The following is a 19,710-nucleotide window of genomic DNA, read 5'->3' as shown; positions in this document are numbered from 1 at the left end:
AGTAAGTTGGCAACCCATAATCACATTTTGAGCGAATCAGAGCTCTATAAATTCTGAGAAGAGATCGAGTGTCTGCTCCATATGTTGTACTAGATAGTTTTCTCAATAGGTTTATTCTATTGTTACATGCTTGTTTTAGATGGTTGATGCGGTTTTTCCAGTTGAGTTTGTTGTCAAAGCATAGACCAAGATATGTGATTTGGCTTTTGCAAGGTAGTGGAGTATCCTATAATTCAATTGTGTTTTGGTGATTGCACCCTCTAACACGGTAAAAGTGAGCTACTGTAGATTTGCTCTCAGACAGCTGAAGCCCTTTGTCTATTGACCAAGTAACTATTTTATTTGTTGATTGTTAAAGAGCAGCTTCAGCCAGTGTTAGATTTTTGAGGATGCAATTATAGTAAAATCATCAGCAAATATCGAGAATTCAGCTGGGAAGTTACAGAGTTTATGCCAACACAGAATAGTGTGGGACTAATGACTTCACCTTGTGGGACTCCATTTTCAATTTCAACAATTTGTGAAACTATGTTTCCTAAACGGATATATGCAAGTCAGTGTATGAGGAAATTCTGGATGAAAGTTGTCATTTTCCCTTTTATATTCCATAAGAGGAGTTATTCAATAATATGCTGTCTTTTAATGGTGTCAAATGCCTTGGAAAAATCATAAAACACTGCTATTAGGTGTTCTCTTTTTGAAAATACTTGAAAAATTGAGTTTTGTAACTTGTAAGTGAATGAGGTTATCATTAGTTGATTTTGATGGACAAAAACCACACTGTTGTGATGTGAGTAGATTTTTATCTCGCATTTAGAGCATTTTGGAAGAAATTTTAAGTAATTTTTCTATCAAAATGGTGATTTTTTTTTGATCTTTTCGCAATTTGAAATTTTTGAATTGAATTTGTAAAAAAAGTTTCAGATTTTCAAAAATTTTCCAAAAATTGAAAAATTGACTTCGATGGGTTAAAATTTGGTTCTGAGGTGTGAGTAAATTGCTCTTATCATTGCTAAAACTGGGGAAATATTTTGGAACGCAGTGGTACCAATTTTTTAATCCTCATTGTCAATTTCAAAAAATTGAATTGGCTATTTTTCTCGATTATTTAAAGTTGGCAGTTGCAGTTTTTCAACAAAATTGTGGAAGTGCTACTTGCTCAGCGCTCTCTGTTACTTCTTTTTTGTGCTGTGAATTAATCAAAAAAAAATCCTATTGTTTAATTCGAATAAAATGAACAACAAATGCATTAGGTTTATTGAAATTTGCTTGTAAAACGTTTATTTAAATTCATCCTGTTGAGATTTGCGTATTTTTCAAGTCAATAAGTTTTGTTGTCCTGGGTACAATATTCCAATATTTTTCTTGTTGGGTGCCAAATTTTGTTTCTATAAGATATGCCCTGGTCTTGCTCATGAGGACATTGAAATCTTTTTTTCGCCATTGGGTCTGTCTCTGCACTTTGTCTATGTCGCTGAAAATTGAATGCGATTCCATTTCACTGATTTTCGCAGATTTCACTTTTCTGGTTGACTGGCGTGTCTTATTTGCAATATCCCCACCACCACAAAGTTTTGTATGATTTGACACATTTTTTACCGTAGTCGCAAACTAAATCGCAATGACAAACTTTATTGGGGTCTCTGGTAGGTCGTAAAGGGTCCACCCAAGTAATATACGGTTCTGTGTAGACTGTCTGTGTCCAACCTGTAAATTTTAAAACCGAAATTTATGATTATAAAAAATGACTGGATTGAGGAAATTTCCAATAGCTTAATTCAATATCCTCGCAAAAAGTTGAAAATTATGAATCGGTGCTTAGAAAGCTCCATGAGAACCTGGGTCAGGTGGCTGACATGTGGTTGACTTTGACTTGTGTGATCGGTGAATACTTTTTGGTTCTTTTGGTGTACTTAAACTTATCATAACTCACGTCAGATGAGGTATCAACCAACCTTCTTCATCTGGTACTGAACAAATGGCAAACGAAACGATGAAGAGTATACTCACGAAATGCATGCTAAAAAACTATAAACCACTCGAACAAAAAAAAAAAAATCGTGATACTTTATGTAGGATTAGTGTACGTACTCTGCTAAACATCAATATTGTCGAAAGGTAACTATTGCTTTGGGCGGGCAAGGAGGCTACGTAATGAAAGAAAAAAAGAGTCTGTTGATTCGGACTGAGATAATTTTTGATGGATTTTGATTTGTATCAAAACTACCTACTTTGATTTGAAATAATTATCAGTGAGATAATTATTACTACGTAGGCCTAATAATATTTGGTGGCGTGATTCGTGAAATATCACGTGGATGAAGATGAAAAAATGTTGATAAAATTGTGTGGAATTACGGAAGTATATACTTTGAAAAAGGGTTCAATAATACAGAACTCAGAGAGTCCCCCATCACTCCCCAAAATCGTACTCATCACTACCTTCGAGCTGAAATATTTCAGATTGATCTGAATTTAGGCTATTTCGTCGTAGCTGTCCCATTTTTGAACTCACTTCAAATTTAATCCCACGAGCCCAAACTGCTGGGACGATTGCGCTTAAAAATTTCGCCAAAGATTGAAAGCTCGTGGGAACATACAAAGAAAATTTGAGTCGTTTTTAGATATCTAAGGACCATTTGAAATGCTTTAATGATGCGGTATCGTACCTATGCGGAAATTCGCGAGTAAGAAGTTCACTGATCCACTGATGAATATTAATTTAATTAATTAGATGAGTCGACTTGAGATGAAAATTACAAATTCTAATACAAATTGACGAGGAAACGATTTACATGCTTAATAAATAACAATTGATCTAACAATACACATTTTTGGTCACTTAATAAATTAATAATAATCATACGTAGGAACTGAGGAAGGTACAAGTACGTATAATTGTACATATATCCGATTTTCTCGCTTGTCCAAAAAATGGGCACAACAATTGACACTATTTTATCAACGTTTTAGATCACCATCAAAGTACTATTTCAGTCAATTATACTGGCAAATTTTAGCAGACCTGAGCTGCGTAGTTGTGAATGATATTTGTAGTTCGCATACCAATATTATAATTCAAAAGTACCTATCTTCTAGTTTCAATACAAAGAAAAATCCATAAAAAATTATTTCAGTTTGCACCAACAGCAGCATCAGCAACGGCAGCATCACCAACGGCAGCATCTGTCGGAGGATCTTCTATTTCCGATCTGTCGTGACATCTTCCCATCAAAAAAAACGTTGATAAGTACCTGCGACAATATTGGTGAGGTTTACAACAAGTGTTCGTAAAGCAAGCGTGAGGCTTTTCAGGTGTAGGCGCAGGCGCGTTGTCACTGTCGACTGATAACGTAGAACACAGAACGATTGAAACGATTAAAATTACTTTTATTTGCCGCGACAACATTGCAATTTAGGCGAGAAAATAGTGGTAACTGTGTAGAAAATGAAGTTAAATTTACAATTACAAACATTCACTCTATCTACTTCGCGATCAAATGAGAGGTAAGCATATCGATATCGATACGCCAACTCTGTACTTCCTAGTTCCTAGTATTCCAAATGTATAGTTTCAATTATAGGAAACCTTGTAGAGAATGTTCCTCGTTGTGAGATGGGAAGAATATCAAATGATCTTGATAAGTGTTGTCGATATCTAAAAAAAATACTTGTATCAAAAAATGGATATCAAAAATCAGAAAATATCGATTTTTTTCTAGCAATCTTCAATGATTTTTTTGTAGTTGGTAATTTCGAATGAATATTTTTGCAATTGCATTGAATTGTGATTTCGTTAACCTTTATTTGAGATATGTGCGACAGCATTGCTGCCATTATATCACGTTGAACATTACATAGTTGGGGGAAACAAAATCTATAGAATACAAATTTCAGATTTAAATTGAATAAAAAGACATGATTAAAACATAAAAGATGAGGAGTTAAAAATATATATACCTAAAAATCTATACCGGGTTATTTCAAAAAATTTGAATGTTTATTGATCAGGGGAGGTGAGAGATATTCTTCCCTAGGGTATAATAAGCCCTAGTTATCATGCCGTTCTTTGAGGTCATTTTTGAATTTTTTTTGCAGTTGGCTAGTTTTTCACACTTCCTGGAATCTGATTGTATATTTTTGCTGCAGATGATACAGTACTACACTTGAGAAGTTTTGTGCGGTGGTGGGGAGTTCTAAGGTTACCTCAGGATCTGGTACTGTATGGATGGGTAAGGGTAATTTTTGGAAAGGTTATAAGGGCCTGAGTGTTTGTCTTAGAGGTAATTTATAAATTGTTCTTATCAGACTTTTTTGTAATGTGAGAATTTGCTTAACATAACATACATTACCTCCCCAAAAAACCACCCCATTGACCATTGTAGAGTGGAATAGTCCAAAATATGCAAGTCTGAGAGTTTTTTGATTTGTAATTTGGCGTAGCTGAAGTAGTAGAAAGTTTACCTGTAGATGACAAACGAGTGGTTAATTTATTGATGTATACATCACATTTTAAATTGCATTGAACGTCAATCCCTAAGAATTTTTGGAACACTGGAGACATTGGTAGAGTTGAGAGAGTTTCTGCTACCAGGTTTGCCTCCTTGGGGGTTACACTGAAAGGTACTGTTGATGTTTTTTCCAAGTTCAAGCTCGTGCCATTTGCATTAAACCAACAAATTAAGTTTTGGAGAACATGTTCTGTTTTTTTTTAAGCAGTGTGTCCCAAATTGTTAACATAATTATAGACATAGAGAATAAACATAACCCGCACAACAATTGTCGACGTTGACATTTGCATCGACTACGTTCTTTTCCATTATAATGATGGAAAAGTGATCAATTAATTATTTAGTAGGAATCTTCTGTCCATACAAAAGCCAGGTAAATGAAAAGTTTCAAGATTTTCTCATTATTTCTGATATCTTGACATGTAGACATAAAATTTGATGCTCGAAATTTACATCTTTACAACTGTGTCGACCAATTTTTCAGAATTAAAATTTATGTTTCAGTGTTTAAAAGTTTGGTAAACATTCAAAAATATGATCTTGTTCAATGAGGAAAACAAATTTTTTAGAGCATTGATGAAATTATTCACTTTTCTACATTTTGTAGTTGTAGATGATATGACCCGCACAACAATTATTGTCAACGTCGACATTTACATTGACTATGTTTTTTTCCAACATAATGCTGGAAAAGTGATCAATTAATTATTTAGTAGGAATCTTCTGTCCTTACAAAAGCCAGGTAAATGAAAAGTTTCGAAATTTTCTCATTATTTCTGATACCTCAACATGCCATATCGACATATAGATGTAAAATTTGATGCTCAAAATTTACATCTATAACTATGTTGACCAATTTTTTAGAATTAAAATTTCTGTTTTAGTGTTTAAAAGTTTAGTAAACATTCAAAAATATGATCTTGTTCAATGAGGAAAACAAATTTTTTAGAGCATTGATGAAATTATTCACTTTTCCACAGTTTGAAGTTGTAGATGATATGATGTTGATATTGTGGATGTATTTGCTGATGTCAAATTTCACATCAACATGTTGACATGAAAATGGATTAGTTTAGTACTCTTAGATAAAGTATTGCACCATATTTGATATAAGGAATTTCTGTTCAACTTTTTGATTATACAGACTTTTTGTCTGTACTTCTTCGGAAGTGGACTTTGCATCGATGCTATTTTCAGCATGAGCAATAGCCACATCAGAGGAAATCATTCTTGAGAAAAAAATTAAAATTTTTAAACTCAAATTTTATAACTTCACGAAGCAGGAGGTTGACATAAATTTCGATGTGAATGTTGATCCATCCACACCCGTCACTTTTGGATGCCCCATGTCGATGTGAATTTCGACCCTGTGTTGAGCCAATTGTCGACACAAATGCAGATCAACATCAGTCGACAATTACATTGACAATTAGCTCTACACAGGGTCGAAATTCACATCGACATGTGGCATCCAAAAGTGACGGATGTGGATGGGTCAACATTCACATTAAAATAGCATGGTCATTGTTGTATGGGCAATCAGCTTGTTTGATGAGGCCTACATCTAAACCACACTGTCTATCCCTTGAGTTAGAATTTTTGAGACCCTGTATGACAGCTGCAGTAGCTTCTAACACAAACATTGAGGTATCATTAGCTGGAATAAGGGATAATGGGTGCAATGTTGGAGAAGAATTAACTACAGTAAAAGCTCGTTATAACGCTCTTCAAGGGACCGGAGAAAAAGAGCGTTATAAGCCGAAGCGCGTTATAACCGAAAGTCTAGTTTTAACGCTGATTAGCGTTATACCGCGAATTCTCGTTTTAAAACAAAAAAAAACGTAATAAAAGGAAGTTCAAACGTAAATTTTATTTCAGATTTTGAATAACCAGCTGTATTATGTACTTATTTATAAGGTAAAAAAATCTGAAAGGGAACTATTGAAGTTTGATGTCAAAAAATCTATCTTTTTTTGGCCAAAATCAAAAATAATTCCAACTGTTGGAAGTTGAAAAAAAGTTTTTTTGGCAGAATGTTTCCCAAAAAGTTTTCAAACATTTTTTTCTAAATCAAAACTGTAAAAATTAAAAAAAATTGTTGCTGCGGCCAAAATTTTCTGAAAATTTTGCTTTTTTGTCGCAAAAAAGTGGTTTTTTGTTGTAAAAATTCTAAAAAAATCTGATTTTTCCTGAATTTTAGAGCGTTAAAACGCGATTTATAATCACTCATGAGCGTTATATCGCGATTAATTTTACATTGGTTTAAATGGGGTTGTCTAGGGACCAGAGGAAATCAGCGTTATAACGAAATCAGCGTTATAACGAAATCAGCGTTATAACCGAAAGCGTTATAACGAGCTTTTACTGTACCTTATTCCCAACAGTTGCAAAATGTTGGCTGAATAATTTTGCCATGTCAGCTGGGTTGGTATATTTGGTGTCTTGGAATATAACATGGAAGATATATCTTCCATATAATTTTGCAGATATTGTTTGAGACTGCAACTTTGTGAGAGTTTGATCCTATATTTGCCCAATTGATCAATTTTTTATATCCCTTTTAAAGGAGCTTGTATGCAATTTTTTCATCTTCAGACTCACCAAATTTCCAATCTGAGTAAGATTCTAATAGTCTAGTTTTTAGGGTGCGTATTTGGGTTCGAATACTACGGGGATCACATAACTGGTTAGGGTTATGATTTATGTAAGTTTGGAGTGGGAAAGATAAGTTGTAATGGTTCAAAAAAATATTTAAAAAATTAGAAAATCTTGAATTAATATCACCTGTTTTTAGTGCATCCCAATTTTCAGATTCCAGAGAGTGCAAAAAATTATCAAAATTTGTTCTAGAGAACATTGTATGTATGTTTTTTTAAAGGAGGTTGTTTTTCTGTATTCACAGGTTTTTTGACCAGTTTCAAGGATAGAAATACACAATTGTGATCTGATATATGTGGTACAGGGTGCCCAGAAATATCAAGTACCCCTAAAAAAGTTTTCTACTAAAATACTTCGGTTGGTCACAGTGAATGATAATAATGTTAGCACATGATTGGTTGTTGGACTGGAGAGATAACATTCCACCAATCATATGCATCTATTTCACGTTGCCAACCTATATTTTTAATGAAAAACTTTCTTAGGGGTACTCGATATTTCTGGGCACCCTGTATATCTATCTACCCTGGAAGAACACTCAGAATCCCTATTACAGATAGAATTATCAATAATTTTTTTTGCAGATTTAATCATTTAGGTAGAATAGAATGGGTATGATTGATTGAAAAGTATTGTAACATCATTAAGTGCTTCAAATATTTTTATGTTCATTACAATTTAATTTTTTGTAGTTACTCCAAAAATGAATTTTTCTGCAATGATTTCGAATGAATTTTTTGTGGTGGTTTAATTCTTTTCAACGGTGATCAGGCTAATTCAAAATCATATTTTTAATGGTGATTTAAAATTTGGACTTTTTTATAAAACGTTTATTTACAAGTAGATAAGTAACTATAGGTACATTTTCTCATTATCTTGTTTCAAGTAAATGAATCTTCGGCGTCAAAAGTACATACAATACTCCATTCTTAAATTTTTTTGTATAGTGTATCCAGTTTTGATTCTCTTGCTACTCGTTGATCTGAATGGACTTGAAATCATTCTTCGTTATTTTAGCTCTGTTTGACGACCTCTGTGTCCCAGTCTCTGGGTACACACTTTCCAAAAAACCATAAAGTTTTATATGATCTATCGACACATTTGAATGCGTAGCCGCAATTTTTATTACTCATGCACATCAAACCAGGTGGCGGGGTAGGTGCCGGAGGGATTATCGCACTCCACTCTGTAAATTTTAAAACTTTGGAATTATTACTTTTTTCGATTCGTTTCAAACGAAACTGACAGGTTTATTGAAAAAAGAAAACTGGTTGTGACGAGTGAGATATTAGAATGTCAGCAACCATCTGAACTACAGGGTGTTCCAGAATAACCTTTCACATTTGTTTTTTTTATTACTCTGAGAGAAAAATGTTTACAAAAATTCTTTTACAACCAAAATGAAGTAGAAATATGCCGTTTTTAGACCGTATATTTGAGTTTTCATTAAAAATGAAGTTTTAAAAATTTTCCCATCGAGATATTTTCCTTCATTTTTGACACATTCAACCGAACATTTTTTCAAATTATTGAACACTTCTCTTCCAATCAGTTGCGACTCGTGAACCTAGAAGCTGTTTCAGAGTCCTAGATTTATCTCGATACACTTTTGACTTGGAATAACTCCATAAAAAAAATCGCAGGCTGAAAAGTCAGGGGATCAAGGTGGCCATTAAATTTCTGGTTCAACACGTCGACCATAACAAAATTATTTGATGACTGAAGTGCTCACGCGCTAAACATATGTGTACATCCCTGGTAGTTCCAACATGTTGGAAGGAAGTAAGTAACTCTATTACGTCGCGTCTGTCTTTTAGTTCGGAACAAGAAACTCGTTTAACATTTTGCCTTACCCCTCACTGTTACTGTTTCATTAAACACACATGGTCCCACTATACCGAATTTAGCCACGCCCAACCAAACAGTCAACTTGGCGGAGGTTTAGATGTTTCTCAAGTATTATCAACTGATTCTTTGTACACTAGAAGCGCACATTCCAATTATTCACTTCACCATTTAGATAAAAATGAGCTTCGTTACTGATGAATAAGGAGTAAAGAGTTACAGGAACCTTTATTTTTAAAAAAGGCCTTCACAGTAAAAGCACACTGTACAGCCATCTACTTCTCCAGGGCAAAAAATAACTATTGAAACATAATTCGGCATGCTTTGGCTACCTAGAACCGCCTTTACCATTCCCCTAGCTCCACTTGAACACAGATCAGTGGTTACCAAAATGTGAAAGGTTATTCTGGAACACCCTGTACTTACTTGGATTTTTTTTCTTTTTGTTTTACTCTCACAGTATCTCAATACGTGCTTGGGTACCTCAGATTTTCTTTACAAAATTGTCGGATTCACGTGACTCAATTTCTTTGTTCATACTTAAATTGTTTAGTCTACTTTTCTCATTGTCAGCTTCGTCAAGTTTTAAAGTCAAGTATGTATTTATCACACTCAGACAATATGATGTCAACTCACCGTCTGGTACTATTTGACCGTATGTTATTTGATGTGCTGGACCCCGTGTCAATGGACGAATTTTTTGACCCCATTTTATTTTACCTGATGTTGAAGAAATGATGAACAAAACAACGATAAGTATACTCACGAAATTCATGCTGAAAAAACTATAAACCACTTCAGTGGAAAATAATCGAGATATTCCCGAGCACATTGGTGAACTTTAGACTAAGTAAATTATTCTTTTATCTTGTATATAACGATAGGCAATATCTGGCTCGAGAAATTTCTAATTAAATACTTTGAAATACTGTGTAGTGTGTATGGTACTTCCAATAATGATTTTTTTTATACCGAGTAATTTTGCTGAATTAGAATGGGATGATATCAAATTAATTTTTTTTCAATGGCGATTTGAAATAAGTTTTTTTAGGATACCTAATTAAAAATAGCAATCCCCATGTAAACCTCCTCACGAAGGGTATAAAAATCTATAGTAATTAAAAACACCAAAAAAATATATAAAATTTTTAATAATGATTTAGAATTTTTTCGTAATGATTTCGAATCGTTTTTTTTCGACTTCATTATTAATTTACTCTATTTTAAATTACTTACTCGAAAAACAATTTCATATTCTGATGAAAAAAATGGAAAACAAAATAATTTATTGTACATTTTGGTTCAGAAAAGCTTCAAAAGTCTCAAGTGAAAAAATCTAGATTTACAACATTTTCTGTTTTAATTGAAGCTTATTTATACATACAAAACGTTTATCGTTCAGATGTGTTTTCTCGTACTGTCGTTTTAAGTGAGTAAAATCTTCGTCGTCAAATGTCCATTACCTACTTATTCTAAAACTTTTTGTTCATGCTGTACCCAGTTTTGATTCTTCGATATGTATTGCTCATCGTTGGTTTCAGAAGGGCATTGAAATCTTTCTTCGTCCTTGAGTCTGTACTTTTTCCACCACTGGGGGATTCCATAAATTTAATCTTATTCATTTTGGTCGATTTTTTTCTCCAAGTTGACGGGTTGATTTTCGTCAATTTTTCTTTCCGAATTGACGGGTTCTTGGGCGATTTTTTGTTCCTGGTTGACGGGTGTGCAATGTCCCCACAAGGACATTTTTTTATACTCGACGACACATTTCTGACCTTGGTCGCAATTTCGATTAACAATACACACTCTACCTGGATCTTGGGTCGGTCCTGTAGGGCCCGGAATAGTATAACCTGCGAACTTCATAACTTTGAACATCCATTTTTTTTCGTATGGATGTGGCGTAACGGCTGGCGCAGTCCAACCTGCAAATTTTAAAACTTGACATTATTTTTTTTTTTCGTTTGGTTTCAAACGAAACTGACGGGTTTATTGAGAAAACTGATATAATAGAGAGAAGTGATATATTCAGTATCTCTACCTACATATTTTAATACTCGACTCAGTTTTTCTTCACAAAATTGTTCGGTTTACCTGGGTCAAACAAAAAATGAAAATGTGGGCTAATTTTGTGGGCAATGCGACAACATCGACGAATGACGAGCATCATTTTATGAAGGGTGGGGTCGAAGATATTACTATTAGCTGAATTCATACACTCTTACAGGAATTCAAAATTTCTTCCGAAATAATTGTTTGTCGTTCTTGCGCAGATATTTTTTACACATCGTTAATCAAATATTGAAATCTTTCGTCTTTGCTAATACATAATGCACTTTCTCCACCATTGTGAAGTTTAAAAGGAAAGGATTTATCACACTCAGACATGATGTCAACTAACCTTCTTGTGCGAGTTCTTGACCTGATGTTGAATAAATGGAAAACAAAACAATAAGAAGTGTAGTCGCGAAATGCATGCTGAAAACATGAACCACTTGAACGAGAAAAGATGGTTATCGTGAATCGAGATATCCACGAGGGTATTTATGAACTTGAGGCTTTTATTTCTTTATCTTGTGACGATAGCCAATATCAGACTTGAAAAAAGATATAGTTTTCTGATTAAATATTTGAAATAGAGTACATTCTCAGTAATCTATTCGGAAGTCAACGAGGTCTTTGATCTTTTATCCATCCCTTCTTCGATGAAATCCTGGTTAGGCTACCGACCGCACATTGGCGTATATTTGAATGATTTCTAGGTGCCCAAATTGCTTAGTCTCCGCACCTTTTGGACGAATTCAGAAATTTTGAAAAAATTTAAAATCGCGTTGGTGATTAGAAATTATGGGATTCGATTAAGATTTCGAAGTTGATATCAGATAGTTCCACGATTTTCATCATTTTCACTAAAAGAAAACCTTTGCAAAACTTGATCTACTGGAGGCTCCAGTAATTTCAAAATTTAATTTTTTTTTTCAAATGTGTACCTACTCATTGAGTAAAAATGATGAATATTAGTACTAAAATTTCGCATAATGTGAACTCCTCCGATCTAAATTTGACAATTTTTGACCATACCGCAGCATCCAAAGCAATTTTTGATTCATCCAGAATGTGTAAAGTTCTTTAGAAAGCGTAGAAATCAATTTGAATATCTGAAAATCGAAGTTGTACCTTATTCTCAGCTGATAAATGAGTTTATTCATATTTGCATCAATTTTCAGGCAAGCACCTATAAAAATGCTTTTTTTGATCAGAATTTTAAAAAAAATCAAAAATTTTCTAGAATTTGAATTTTTCCATTTCGAAGCTTTATTGAAGCCATCAGTGCGATGATTTTCGATTTCTCCAGAATTTTGAAAATTTCTGAAACCAACTTCCAAAATTCAAAGTTTTCCTTTTTTAGTAATACTGGAGCCTCCAGGATAATTTTATTTAAATTCCTTCAGAGTTTTAAATTTTTTTCCAAAAAAAGTGCAGTATGATAATTTGGGCAGCTGGAAATGGTGTTATGGCTATAGTCTGTTGAATGCATTTATTGACCAGCATAATTAATGAGGGGAAAAATTCACAAGATCGAAAATTTTCCGTTCGTTGGAGGGATTTGTAGATACGAATCACTGTAAGTACATAATTATCTTGTCGAAAATCCAGCCCTCGAATCTTACTTTTCCTATATGACTGGAAAATTCTGGATAAATCTAAAATCGCGCTAGAGGGTGAAATTCTGTTCGATGGATGGGGAGGGGGGTGAGCAGTTTTTCCAACGGCTTTGGCTATTTTTTGCGATTTTTCTAATACTCGAATGAATGAAAATTTGAACTATTGTTTCCATGGGTGGGGGAGGGGAGGGGAGAGGCGAGAGTTGATTTTTGTGCTATTTTCGTTGTATTTTAAGCAAATTTGAACCTTTGAAATACATATCGTTTCATTTCAAGATGTCTGTCATTCACTGTTGAAGATTTTTTTTGGAAAATTTTGATGTGTTATCTTTTCTGTTTGAGCTAATTAGTCCGGCATATGACAATAGGAGTAATTGCATCCCCCCCACCCCGCCGATCCACCAGGACAACTTTTTTCTTAAAGGGGACATCCCAAGGAACATTTTAAAGCAAACTTGCCAAAAAAAAAAAGTTGGCCTTACTTACAAAATGGCGGCCATTTTGATTGACAGGTCAACCGAAATCGCAGATTTTGCGTTCAACATAGGACTTGCACGAAATTTTTTAAACCTTACAAAGGTAGATCGAAAGATCATGCAAAAATTTATCACCTGTCAAAATTTCAAGTGCTAAAGTGGGTTTTTCGATTTTTGGTGAATTTTTGAAAATCCAATTCAGGCAGAAAATGAGGAAAAAAATCAAAATTTTACCGAATTGACCAAGAAAGCTGAAATTTGAGGTATCCCCTATTTTCGACATGCCAAATCGATTGGTAACGATTTCAACTCGTTTTGAGCAGTTCATGGAGCCTACAGCAGATTTTTGAAACTCGAAATTCTCACAAAATTCCTTTAAATTAGAGTTGTAAAGCTCAAATTTATTCTAAACACTAATTTCAATACGCTACGAAGTACTGCAGGTGAATTTCAAGTCGTTTTGGAGCCTCCAGCGACTTTTTGAAAAATCCTGAAGCCTCCAGCAGATTTTTGAAACTTTGAATTTTCACAACATTTCATCAAATGGAGATGGAAAGCTGAAATTTACTCTACATTCCAAATTTAACAACCTCTGAAGACGATTTCAGGTGGGTTCAAGTCATTTTAGAGCCTCCAGCGACTTTTTTGAAAATTACTGGAGCCTCCAGTAGATTTTTTAAACTTGAAATTTCTCCAAAATTTCATCAAATTGACATGGAGATTCGAAATTCATTCTGCAAACTGATTTCAATACGCTACGAAGTTGACTGCTGGTGGATTTAAAGTCATTTTAGACCCTCCAGCGGCTTTCTGAAAGGTTGTATGCTGTTTTTTTGGAAAATTGAAATTTCCTAAAAGTAGCTGGAAGCTTCAAAACCATTTGAAACCACCATGTAGTCTGCGAAGTAAATTTCAGCTTGCCAATTCCATTTGATAAATTAATGTTGCGAGAATTTCAAAATTTCAAGTTTCAAAAATCGACTGGAGGCTTCAGGAATTTTCAAAAAGTCGCTGGAGGCTCCAAAACGACTTGAAATTCACCCGCAGTACTTCGTAGCGTATTGAAATTAGTTTTTAGAATAAATTTCAGCTTTACAACTCCAATTTGATGGAATTTTGTAGAAATTTCGAGTTTCATAAATCTGCTGGAGGCTCCAGTAATTTTCAAAAAAGTCGCTGGAGGCTCTAAAATGACTTTAACCCTCCTGAAGTCGTCTTCAGAGGGTGTTAAAATTGGAATGTAGAGAAAATTTCAGGTTTCCATCTCCATTTGATAAAATGTTGTGAAAATTTAAAGCTTCAAAAATCTGCTGAAGGCTTCAGGAATTTTCAAAAAGTCACTGGAGGCTCCAAAACTACTTGAAATTCTCCTGGTACTTCGTAGCGTATTGAAATTAGTTTTTAGAATAAATTTTAGCTTTACAACTCCAATTTGATGGAATTTTGTGGGTATTTCGAGTTTCAAAAATCTGCTAGAGGCTCCAGAACTGCTCAAAACGAGTTGAAACCGTTTGCAATTGATTTGGCATGTCGAAAATAGGGTATATCTCAAATTTCAGCTTTCTTGGTCAATTTGGAAAAATTTTGATTTTTTCCCCTCATTTTTGGCCTAAATTAGATTTTCAAAAATTCACCAAAAATCGAAAAACCCACTTTAGCACTTGAAATTTTGACAGGTGATAAATTTTTGCATGATCTTTCGATCTACCTTTGTAATGTTTGAAAAATTTCGTGCAAGTCCTATGTTGAAACGCGAAATCTGCGATTTCGGCTGACCTGTCAATCAAAATGTCCGCCATTTTGTAAGTAAGGCCAACTGTTTTTAGCAAATTTGCTTTAAAATGTTCCTTAGGATGTCCTCTTTAAGAAAAAAGTTGTCCCGGTGGATCGGCCGGGGGGGGGGGGTTGCAATTACTCCTATTGTCATATGCCTGACTATGACTTGCTCTCTTTACTCGTGTAAAGTAACGAAATTTAGAAAAGCCTAAAACCTACAAAAACCTCTATATTGAAAAATTCTCTACAGCTTAAACAAAATAAAATCGCCAAATAATATTAAATATATAAAAAAAAAGAACAAAAAGAGACGTCAGGTGCGGGTGGTGGGTAGGACTTCAGCTTACGACGACGCATCTGTAATTAACAAGAAAAATGCGCATCTGAGTACCATCGTAAATCAACACGCAAAAATACCCCTTTTTCCACATTTTATTAATTAAAAAGCAGTCCATCTCGAGATCTGGATTCCCCGCGATCCCACTGCTGTTTAGGCTAGGCAGCTGACCCACCATGACAGCCAGTGTGGTTGTTGCATAGGGACACTGGACCCCGGCCCCCTGGACCAGCTACAGAGCTCCCTCGCCAGATACACGTTGTATCATCAGGCTGTGTGCCGCATCGTCGCCTGGGCCTAGGCCCTGCCTAGCGGACACACTACAACGACCCACGAGATGATAAAAGCGCACAAAATCAAGCAAATAATTACATACGTTGAAATAAACGTAAGTACACGAGGTACCCTGTGAGAAAACTTAATAACCAAGTTAAACTCACCCAATAATATTCCACAGAGGGGGCAGCTACCACAAATCGTCAGTGCACTGGTTCCGCAGATAACTTTCACAATACTGAGAAAGTTAGTATGCGAAACCAGTCACATCCCTAGCCAGCATCCCCTGTCCTTGCGGAGATGGACGGCGGATGCTGCTAGCTCGTGATTGGATAGCCAACCACCCTGCACACACGACGAAGGGGAGAGAGGGTCCATGTCTCGACGACGTCACCTTCTCTCTCACTCCAGCTCGTGTAAAAAAAAAAGAATACCTTACACACGCATGCAAATGAAGGGAGAAAGGCATCGAAAATATTTTACCTTTACACTCGTAACTTCGAGGCTAAGCAAATATGCACACATGAAGTTGTGGTGGGTTGCCTATGTTACTTGCTTGAGGAGATTATTCTGCGACGGTACACCCAGTGGCTGTATGTGTATAGCATCTATATGATGTATGATTTTGTATTTATTTGTACATATGTACATGTATTTTAAGTCACCATGTTAATAGGTTCAGCTTGGAGATTAAAATAATCATTCGTCATGCTCAGATATTTAGTGTAGTAATTAACTCGCAAGATAAACTACCACATGTACATATGTTTGTAAAATGTAATGTGTATGTCTATGTATTGTATGTAATACACTAATGTTCCTCTACCCGGCTCTCTGCCTACACCTCTACCTACTACCTGTACCTGCCACTAATGCACGTATTATCGGTGTAATCAGCATAATAGAAAGGTGACTAGAGCTGATAGTGAGCGATAAGAAGACGAATACCAAGATGAAGGGCTCATACAGATGGCAGCACAGTTCTATGTATAGTTTCTACAATAACGATGCTATGATTGAAAACACCATCGCTATCGCAGTATCGCAGCATAATACATTTACGTTGAATGAATAACGACAAACAAAGATAGAGTGAGAAAGAGTTGAATTACGCATAGATTCTCTGCATGTGTTTGCGAATGTGTATGTGTCTGTGTAGCCGGCCTGTGTATAGTGTGTGTGTGTGTGTTGTCGCATACCATATGCATATGGTTTGTTACGTTTATGTAGATATACTTTTCGTACAAATTTAAATTACAAGTACATACGAGCAGAACGTCGACGGTATCGGCACACCGGTCTTAAGTAGGTACATTCTACATGCGAGTACATAGCATGGCATAAAATAGTATTTTTATGTGTAGCTATTTCGCTAAATCGTAAACGTGTGTAAGTGTAAATTTAAACGATGACACGATTAATGTGTGTGGCACTGGCACCGGCAGTCCGAGTGCGAGGGTGTTTCGATTAGTTCGCGAAATGATGATCGTCTTCGTCTCGAACTCGAGTGTGATTTGTCGGTGATCGATGATCGCGGTATTGTGATATGTCTTCTTCGGCTTGGGATAAACTTCTGCGTTCGACCGGTGGTGCTGGGGTCGGGGGTGGCGGTGGCGGACGTATCGTCGCCGCAGTCGCGACCAAGGCAGAGTCGAGGAATTCGATCGTATCGAATTACAGCGAAAATAGCCTATCGACTGATCGACTCGCGTATCAAATTCGTCCAAAAGAAGACTCGAACGATGATAGCGATGTAGAACTAGAAGTGAATTATACGAACGGAGGTAAAATTCGGTATGCGAATGAGAACGCGAGTTTTTTCGGCACACTCAACAAGCACTTGTCTCAGCTGAGTAAATGGTCGCTGAGCAAGAACCATCATAAACCGAAAACTGTTTCAGCTCCGCCGTCGTTGTTCAGGTATATCCATATTGTCGTACCTATAATATAAGTATAGGTGTAGTGGTTCTCGAAAATACGTATTTAACCTTACTGGAATTCCCCTCGTGAATCGAGCCAGAACAAGCTACTGTAGTCTGATAGTGATGTGATTTGGGATACAGGGTGGACAGAAATATCGGGTACCCCTAAAAAAGTTTTCTGCTAAATACTTCGGTTGGTCACAGCGAATGATAATAATGGTAGCACATGATTGGTTGTTAGACTGGAGAGATAACATTTCACCAATCATATGCATCTATTTCACGTTGCCAACCTATATTTTTAATGAAAAACTTTCTTAGGGGTACCCGATATTTCTGTCCACCCTGTACATTTCAGGTTGGTAGGTGATCATTTTGGAGCAATGGTTAGAACATTGGCTGACATATTCAGTTGAGATGATCAAAATAAGTAGGTATATGTAGGTATATAGGTACCTACCTGAAACGTATTCCAAATGAAATCAGTATCCTGTTATTTTACTGCGATTATGACTACGAGTGAGCTGGGTAAACCTGCAGGTCTAGGACATTACATATCTCATGTGGGTTGATCTCGTGGATAATCTAATCATGATCAATTATTGATTTCGCGATTGCACCTAACAAGCTGCCAGCCGAGTCATTGCATTAGGTCGTTAAACTTGCTAAAAAGACTTCATCCTCGTAAGTCGTACGTGCTCATCTGTCTAAGTGATTATTAGATGAGATCATCATCATCGATGTGTATATTTTATTTGCGAACCTTATGATGTAATTCATTACGTTTAGTCCGGCATATGACAATAGGAGTAATTGCACCCCCCTCCCCCGCCGATCTTCCGAGACAAGTTTTTTCTTAAAGGGGACATCTTAAGGAACATTTTAAAGCAAACTTGTCAAAAAAAAATTGGACTTACAAAATGGCGGCCATTTTGATTGACAGGTCAGCCGAAATCGCAGATTTTGCGTTTTAACATAGGACTTGCACGAACTTTTTCAAACTTTACAAAAGTAGATCGAAAGATCATGCAAAAATTTATCACCTGTCGAAATTTCAAGTGCTAAAGTGCGTTTTTCGATTTTTGGTGAATTTTTGAAACTCGAATTTAGGCCAAAAATGAGTGAAAAAATCAAAATTTCACCAAATTGACCAAGAAAGCTGAAATTTGGGATGTACCCTATTTTCAACATGCCAAATCGATTGGAAACGGTTTCAACCCGTTTTGAGCAGTTCTGGAGCCTCCAGCAGATTTTTGAAACTCGAAATTCCCACAAAATTCCATCAAATTGGAGTTGTAAAGCTGAAATTTATTCTAAAACCTAATTTCAATACGCTACGAAGTATTGCAGGTGAATTTCAAGTCGTTTTGGAGCCTCCAGCGACTTTTTGAAAATTACTGGAGCCTCCAGCAGATTTTTGAAACTTTAAATTTTCACAAAATTTCATCAAATGGAGATGGGGAGCTGATATTCACTCTACACTCCAATTTTAACACCCTCTGAAAACGATTTCCGGTGGTTTCAAGTCATTTTAGGGCCTCCAGCGACTTTTTTTGAAAATTACTGGAGCCTCCAGTAGATTTTTGAAACTTGAAATTTCCCCACCATTAATTTATGAAATGGAGTTGGCAAGTTGAAATTTACTTATTCGCAGACTACATTTAGGAAATTTCAATTTTCCAAAAAAACGTCATACAACCTTTCAAATAGTTGCTGGAGGCGCCAAAACGACTTGAAATTCATCAGCAGCCAACTTCGTAGGGTATTGAAATTAGTTTGCAGAATGAATTTCGACTCTCCATCTTAGTTTGATGAAATTTTGTGAAAATTTAAAGTTTCAAAAATCTGCTGGAGGCTTCAGGAATTTTCAAAAAGTCGCTGGGGGATCCAAAACGACTTGAAATTCACCTGTAGTACTTCGTAGCGTATTGAAATTAGTTTTTAGAATAAATTTTAGCTTCACAACTCCAATTTGATGGAATTTTGTGGGAATTTCGAGTTTCAAAAATCTGCTGAAGTCTCCAGAACTGCTCAAAACGGGTTGAAACCGTTTCCAATCGATTTGGCATGTCGATAATAGGGTATATATCCCAAATTTCAGCTTTCTTGGTCAATTTGGTAAAATTTTGATTTTTTCCCTCATTTTTGGCCTAAATTTGACTTTCAAAAATTCACCAAAAATCGAAAAACGCACTTTAGCACTTGAAATTTTGACAGGGGATAAATTTTTGCATGATCTTTCGA

The 19,710-nt window shown here is 35.5% G+C and overlaps 1 protein-coding gene and 1 long non-coding RNA gene across 2 annotated transcripts in view; one reads left to right on the top strand and one right to left on the bottom strand.

Moving 5' to 3' along the window:
- Nucleotides 1–1,229: 1,229 nt before the first annotated feature.
- Nucleotides 1,230–12,004, bottom strand: LOC135839302 (uncharacterized). Its single transcript, XR_010557572.1, has 4 exons — nt 11,416–12,004; nt 9,651–10,939; nt 1,956–8,355; nt 1,230–1,707 (listed from the first exon to the last, which is right to left on the bottom strand). It is a non-coding gene; the product is annotated as an uncharacterized LOC135839302 (long non-coding RNA).
- Nucleotides 12,005–16,912: 4,908 nt separating this feature from the next.
- The window catches only part of LOC135841258 (G protein-activated inward rectifier potassium channel 3-like), a 46,182-nt gene continuing 43,384 nt past the window's right edge, over nt 16,913–19,710 (top strand). Inside the window, exon 1 of the mRNA XM_065358130.1 lies at nt 16,913–17,464. Coding sequence (XP_065214202.1) covers nt 17,091–17,464 — 374 coding nt within the window. The 5' untranslated portion in view covers nt 16,913–17,090. The remainder of the gene's footprint in view (nt 17,465–19,710) is intronic.

This window comes from Planococcus citri, chromosome 3 (genome assembly GCF_950023065.1).
Source record: "Planococcus citri chromosome 3, ihPlaCitr1.1, whole genome shotgun sequence".
Lineage (NCBI taxonomy): Eukaryota > Metazoa > Arthropoda > Insecta > Hemiptera > Pseudococcidae > Planococcus > Planococcus citri.
This window is presented reverse-complemented; position numbering and strand designations above follow the sequence as displayed.